Genomic DNA, 7,594 nt, shown 5'->3' with positions numbered 1-7,594 from the left:
GAACCATTTGATTTCTTGGGGATGGAGAAAATGGGTATGGAAGCAAGTTTTTCCGTCACTGTGGCAGATTTTTTTTTTCTATTTTTTTCAGTCCTGTATCAAATTATCTTTCCATATGCAGAGGTTATGCAAATATTCTAGAACTTGTTTTATTCACGATCCCATATGGGATCTAATTACTTTTCTCTTTTACTTGCAGACTTTTTTTTCAAACATTAATCAACCGCCTACCAGAAATAGAATGGTTCCAACCTTACTCTTCTTTTCCACTTTGTACCCATCCATCCAGCGAGCAAGTTTTGAAATTTCAAAAATGTATGAAGGAGGCTACATTATCGCCTTTGTTTATTGAAATACCAAAAATTGCTGGAGTTGAAAGTGTCCACAGAACGTGATAAACCCGACGATCGTGCCCTATTGATTCGTTGGGCCAACTGCCGGGATGTCGACACCGCACGCACGGTCTAACATGAAATTACTTCAATCAAATAAATTAAATCGACAGGCAGTTTCTGCATGCATGCCTTGCGCTCCGACTGAACAATTTTGAGGGGCAGGTTTATTATCAGCGCTATCACTGAACAAATTGAACAAATGAAGTCAGCTTTCAGAGAAGAACGAATGGTTGAAATCATATAAAACAATCGAAGAAGTACTAATGCGAGAACCAGGGATTGGGGACTGTCGCTTTAAGGAAATACGGATTATGAATATTAAAATCTACATTTCTCGGAATTATTTACTTCATCATATTCGCTTAGAGACACACTGAAATTGGTCTTCCATGAACTTTCTCTTACAGGCTATTCATAGCCAAGTATAGATTTATACTTTCAGTTCACTCTACAAACCGGAAAAACACGGCGGTCCTTAAGTCTGGTAAATAGAAAAATTGGGTTGTTTTGGCAACGAGTTGATTTCTTTGACACACAATATTTCCCGAAGATTTCCCAATTTAATTTTCACCGTCTCGACAAACCTAACAAATGGATGCAAACTCGTCATAAATTTTCCAATACATAACCGTCCAGCTATGGATCGATTCGCATGAACAGTTTCAGGGCGCCGTCAATTGGTGTCCCGAGAGCGGCATTTAAGTCACCGAGCATTCTAGCAGCGCGTCCTCTCAGAAAAGAAGATTGCGTCGAGCAAAGCGCGCCGCTATCTCCTGGTCAACAAGCTCGAGTAATGACGCACGACGGACAGTGTCAAACGCCCGGCGTGTTGATCTCGCTCATCAATTGATTGAATACCAGGATCGATGTTTTTTCCGTATCTTTGTCTTCAGAATGAAAATTACAAGTGTTGAATATGTATGAACACACAGGTCCCCCATCACAATGCCACTTGTCATCCGCTGGCAGGTTGCCAGGCAACCGCGACGGCCATGTTAAATATCTGATAGGTTTTTCCATCAGCCTCCCGAGGGCCATTTGATCCCACTTTCACAGATGAACACTCCAGCTCCGAAACTGGCTCCTCCCACGGTGCCTCTAAGCGGTGCGAATCGAGACCCAACCACGATCATACTTCACTTCACTTCACAGCTCTGAACTGCAGGATGGACAGTACAACTCGCTCTCTCCGATCGTCTCCTGTACCATGGTGAGCTCGATACTATTTTGAACACTTCAACAATTTACGGATTGCAAATTAAGCTTCCATAGCAGTCGATCAGCGAAGGCAGTACGGAGCAAAGGCAAGCAGTTCTACCACGGAGTTCGGAGCGTTTGGTGGGTGTATGTGATTCTTCATGGGAGAGTCATCAACCACCACCGGTGTCTGATCGTTTGCAATTTTCATCGTGGTCCATCGTTCACTGTGCTCACACCAAGGAAAAATTCGTGAGAATACCAGTTTGCGCAGTCTGATGCGGAGGCGTTAGAAACAGCTAGAGAAACGCAAACACTGGAACCACTCTCAACAATGTTAAAATTCTCGTGAAAATGTCTACCCGCCACTGAACCAAACCTCATCAAGAATATCATCGCAAATGCCGAAGGAGTGATTTTAAAAATTGTTTACGACAACGGACCTGACTTTTGACGGCGTTTTAGGATGGCGTTTTCAATGCTTGAAATGGTTGTGCTGGGCATTTTCATGTCGATCATGTTGCTGGTTACTGTCATAGGAAACTTGCTAGTCATCCTGGCGTTCGTCACGGACGAGCCACTGCGAACCGTTAGCAACTACTATCTCCTCAACCTCGCCATAGCCGATCTCCTCATCGGCTGCTTTTGCATCCCCGTGTACATTCCGTACATCTTGACCGGCGAGTGGACCGGCGGCCGCCCGCTCTGCCTGATCTGGTTGACCGTCGATTATGTCGTCTGCACGGCTTCGACACTCAACATCATGCTGATCAGCTGGGATAGGTACATGCTCGTCACGCGGGGACTGTCGTACCATGCCTCGCAGACAACAAAGAAAGCCATCATTCACATGGCAGTGGTATGGGTCCTGGCCACCCTGCTATACGGACCAGCGATTCTCTTCTGGGAGCGCTTAGCCGGGAGGAGACTTGTACTTGACAACGAGTGCTTCGTGGAATTCTACGACAACTTTCCTTTCAAACTGACCGCGGCCATGGTGGAGTTTGTGACGCCGCTCGTAAGTCTGTCCTACTTTAACGTAAGCATCTATCTTAACATAAGATGGCGCTCAAGGGGCGGATTTCTTACGAGCGAACGACAAAAGACATGCTTTGGAATATGCGGGACTTCAAAAACCACGACTGGATCTGGCAGCAACGAGATCACCGCAAATAGCTCGCAAAACCAGCGGAATACGACGCATCAATCGTCACTCAAGCGCGACAAGAAAACGGCCAAGTCCCTGGCGATATTAGTCGGTGTGTTTTCCCTCTGCTGGTCTCCGTACACTTTACTGACACTCGTGTTGTCCCTATGTCCGAACTGCGTGAACTCACACCTGTACGAGCTGGCGTTCTGGCTGCTGTGGCTCAATTCGACGGTGAACCCTTTCATTTACCAGTGGTGCCACAAGCGTTTCCAGTACGCCTTTCATAAAATATTATGTTCATGGCGGAAAAACCGAATTCATCCTTCGAGCACGTCTCCAGACAATTCCAATTAAAAAAAGGAAGACAGACGTGTATCCATGGACAAACTGATAGGCAAAGTAGAAGAGAGTTTTCGATTCATTTGGAATTTCTATTTTTCTGGTTACATATCTGAACCTTTGTCTTCCGCCGCCATGGTCTAACCAAAGCGTTAAACTCACTGAGGAAGGAGTGATACGATTCGAAAGAAACCCAACAACAGTTACACAACATTCGCCAGAATTTGTGTGGGTGAAAAACGTGTGATTAGCGCCGACGATAATCAGAAATATTTATATGTGTCTGCCATGCGCATGCGCCTGGGGAAAACATGGATAACTGAAGATTGAAGAAGCCTCGGCGTTTTTAATTCTTCCGAGTGTCATTGAGATGTCTGAAACTCGCTAATTAATTTTTCATTGCAATTTCTCTCTCGATGTGAGTAATCACTTTTTTTACTCCACTCGTCGAGTATTAATGAAGTCTCCATCCCATCATATCGCCGGAACACATTATCTCCGACATGAATTTTTTTGTTAGCCTATGCATTTGTAGATGATAGTTGCATGCGTACAGCCCTGCCATCTGCGAGTTTTCCCGAGTATTATTATGATTTTACTTTCGAGCTAATGTTAGGCAATTTTGGTTTACTCATTAAGAGATGTGTTTCAGCTTGATATTACACTTGTTGAAATAATAATGTACGGCGAAGTGTGAATGTGAATGTACAAATACTATGTAGGGGTGCAGATTATGGCCGCTAATAAACATCATGATATAAAATGAAGTCACTATATGGCTACTCAGTGAAAGAGCACAAAAGCCGTGGAATAAAGCGACCCTCCTTGTTCAGCACAGTCGTTCTGATAGGCAATGGTCATTTGCGAGGCAGACTTTGAATATTTTCATGTGACGCCTAAACCAGGGTTTGGTGGACATGTCAACACTGACACATTCGACATTACTAGGCCTGAACAGACATTAAGAGTCAGTGAGAGTGAAATAGGATGGTATCTTTGTAAAGAAAAACATGCATTAACAAGCTGACGATGGGCCTTTAAGAACTCATACGCAAATCTAAGTATCAGGGAACTCCAACTCGCTGTAACAGTTTATTCTTGTAAGTTGATGTAAGTCAGAAGAACGCTGCCATATATTCGAAAAGGCCCAGTCATACCATCTGAAGCGCAAACAGGCCTGAAGAACACATTGTGCATTCTAAACTGTTTTGGAATTTGACAATATCTCAAAGAGAAGATAGCTGGCACATTTGGTAATAAGTTAATTCTTTTTGTTCAAAAACAAAGCATATTTCATTTTGCTTCTTCCAGGCTTACGTTACAATACAAAATGGTGGCCTGGCAAACACAACACACCGTGTACAAAGTATATAGTGCTTATTTTCGACGAACTGAATTATAGTCCGGTCCAAAATTCAGCTGGCACGTGACATAATTGATACAACGCCCATACAGGCTGTGTTGGCAAGATGAACAATAGGTAACCGAGTCTCAAGATCAAAACTCTTTGTCTCTCATTTAAAGGGATACAGTCATCGGAACCACACTCTAAGGTCGTATGGGACCCATACGACCAATGCAAACACAGTATCCAAGGTACGATGGTGATTGATGAAAGTTAAAACGTGTCTGTCATAATCTACATCGTATAATTTGAATGTTGCAGCTATGATGATGAGTTGCATCAAGATATCATGCACGAAATACATTGTTTGTATAAAACAAGAAATTCGCACAGGCGCAATTCCGACGACTGTTTCCCTTTAATCATGAAGGACAATCTAGGACAAACCGATCACTAACACGAAGCCATAATCCATCATTCTTCAGGTACGCTGAATCTAAGAACACAAACTCAAGGTGGGAGGTACACGGGATATGCGTCTGCACCGTGGAAATACACACAGACGGGCATGCAGACATTGTGGTCGGATCACATACCGAGACGTTGAAAATAGGTAGACACGCGTGACAGTCGTAAATGTGAAGCTAGGGCAGACACAGACAATTGCGAGAGTATTATCTATCGCGAGACTCTCTTAAAAACTTGCAGGGAAGCTTTGGATCAGTTTAAGGCAAGCAGCGCAGAGGTCACGCTTTGTTGACATTAACAGGTGTGGAAAGGGAGAAGAAGAAGTGAAGGCGATCATTTAATTACATCCCCGTGTGAATCCCGTGCACAGACGACGCTGTATTCAGTCTATTTGCAACGGTATATAGGCCTAAGACGCGACCGACTCCTGCCTGTTGAAGGGGACAGCCCCGATACCTTTGTTAGTCAAGCTGCATTTGTTCAAATAGCGCCTGACACTGTTTGAAATGTATTCGAATCACGATGTGATTGATGACCAAATGGTACCCTGGCTTTTGTGAGAAGGGAAGAAGGCCTTGGCGGCGATGTGATGCGACCGTGCCGAGCTTATACGAAACTCGATACTCCGGCAAACCCAACTCCGATCAATATCGTAACGCAACGCCACTGCTTTAATAACATATACAAACAGCTGAAATGGAACACATGTTTAATCAATATGCAAGTCATAATTTCCCGCGCCATTAAATACCCATCCATCGCATTTAAAGCTTCTGCATTTTAACGCCAATCTTGTTTATAAATTGGAGGCATGACATTTAACAGTTAGCATGAACTAAATATTCAATGAGGCCAGTTATAATCGCGTTCTCACTGGACTATTCTGAAAACGTGTTCATATTGTCTTTACCGCCAGTTTATATTTCCGACCATGACGCATGTAGTATATTTGCACGGGGCTGCTAGCAGCCTCTATGACTGCCTATTTCACATGTCAACCTCGGGTTGAAAATGTCATTTTAATTCGATTAAAGCTACTACTGCTTGTTGTAGTGAGTTAACGGTGCTACATTTTCTGTACTTAAATGCATCTTGCATGTCTTTACGTTGCCGAACGAACTCTCACGAGTCAGCCAGAGGATTTGTTAGGCTTGTCTGGCGACCCTGAACTGGTATGTTGGCAACTTTGACTCGCTATAGCTTTGTATTAAGCATGATGCCGTAAAAATTTACGATGCATCGAAAAATAAATGTAACGACAAAAATATTGCAACTCAACTGATCTATGAGCTCATCAGCTGTCTGACAGAGTGTTGGAAATGCCAAAAAATTATACGCTTTGTAACGCAAAGCTATTATATCATTTGAAGTGAAACCATAGCGATGTGGACACGGTTGCACCATTAGCATTCAGCCGTTGTTCCCATCGCAATTAGTATGAGAAAATTTCAAACTTACAGTGTTCGTTTTATCAGGAAGTATGGCTAGTTATTTTTTCATTTCCATAAACTCCAGAATCGATGTGAATTAGAAAGCGTTATCGTAAGGCCAGGGAGAATTGATAGTTTATCTTAGGGTTATCGCTTACTGATTTTTTGCCATTTATCACGGAAGTATAAATACTTTCAATTTGCAATTTTTTTCAGAGCCTTTTTAGTGAGGTTGTTCTTGATATTTCATTACACAGTGGATGTATTTGTTTCAAACGATAATTTAGTGTTAGTTTACATCAAGTATATATTTTTTTCGTGCCCAATCATTGCAAGGTTGAAACGGTCGGGCAATTCGTATTCAGCTGTTGCTCCCATCGCAATTAATATGATGAAATTTAGTACTTAGAGTGTCGGCTTAATCAGAAAGTGATACATTCGGTGTCATCAAATGATCATAGAATTTTACTATGGTGCTTCAAGAAAATAATAAACGGTATTGATCGCTCGCCGTCATTATTGTCTGGGTAAGAAAACCCGAAGATAAGTATTATTTTCTCTGTGGGTTTGAAGTTGTTTGAGTTGAAGGTAAACCAGGAAAAAGAGAAGGTCAGCGCGTCGTTTCGCGAATTTGAATTTGACGAACACGTAACAATCTTTTCGCTTTTCTTCAATAATGGGGAATCCTTGAGGTTTTCATTCAGCCATTTTTTGCCATTTTCCCCAAAAACTTAAAACGTAGACACCGTTTGGTAGATTATGTTTTTAAAGAAATCATCGAACTTGACTTTGTTTTGAAAAGGTGCTTGAAAAAGGTCTTCAAGGTGGAAAGTACTCGAAAGATTACGTAAGAGCATTGCTTCAATAACCTTCAATTGCATAACTTCTTTTTTTTTCATTAAAATCCCGTAATTGGATATTGCGTATTATTATAGTTTGTAATCTATTTCCAGAGGGACCTTTGACAAGGTTTTGAGGGCTAACTGTTTTCAGCGCGAACCGAGCTGGAAATGAAAATAAATACATCATTATCGAAACAAGTGACAACGTTATATGTTATTACACCCAGTCTCTCAGGAGGTATATAGTGTGTCCGAACAAGTGTTTGTGTTTTCATTCGATGTTTACAGAATTCGAATCCGGTCTCGGTTGTACATCTGTTTGTAAAACGTTGTCACCAGATGTGAAAGCCAATCAGGGAATGCATGTGTTGCACAGGTGAGCTCTGTATCTCGACTTATTGCAGTTTGCGCCTTAAAATTGAAAGACT

General features: G+C 42.2%; 1 protein-coding gene across 1 annotated transcript; it reads left to right on the top strand.

The window, feature by feature from the left end:
* Positions 1 to 307: 307 nt before the first annotated feature.
* Positions 308 to 6,027, top strand: LOC139148193 (histamine H3 receptor-like). Its single transcript, XM_070719504.1, has one exon. The coding sequence runs from the start codon at positions 2,059 to 2,061 to the stop codon at positions 3,094 to 3,096; it is 1,038 nt and encodes a 345-aa protein (XP_070575605.1). The 5' UTR covers positions 308 to 2,058; the 3' UTR covers positions 3,097 to 6,027.
* Positions 6,028 to 7,594: the final 1,567 nt, after the last annotated feature.

Source organism: Ptychodera flava, chromosome 13, assembly GCF_041260155.1.
Source record: "Ptychodera flava strain L36383 chromosome 13, AS_Pfla_20210202, whole genome shotgun sequence".
Lineage (NCBI taxonomy): Eukaryota > Metazoa > Hemichordata > Enteropneusta > Ptychoderidae > Ptychodera > Ptychodera flava.
This window is presented reverse-complemented; position numbering and strand designations above follow the sequence as displayed.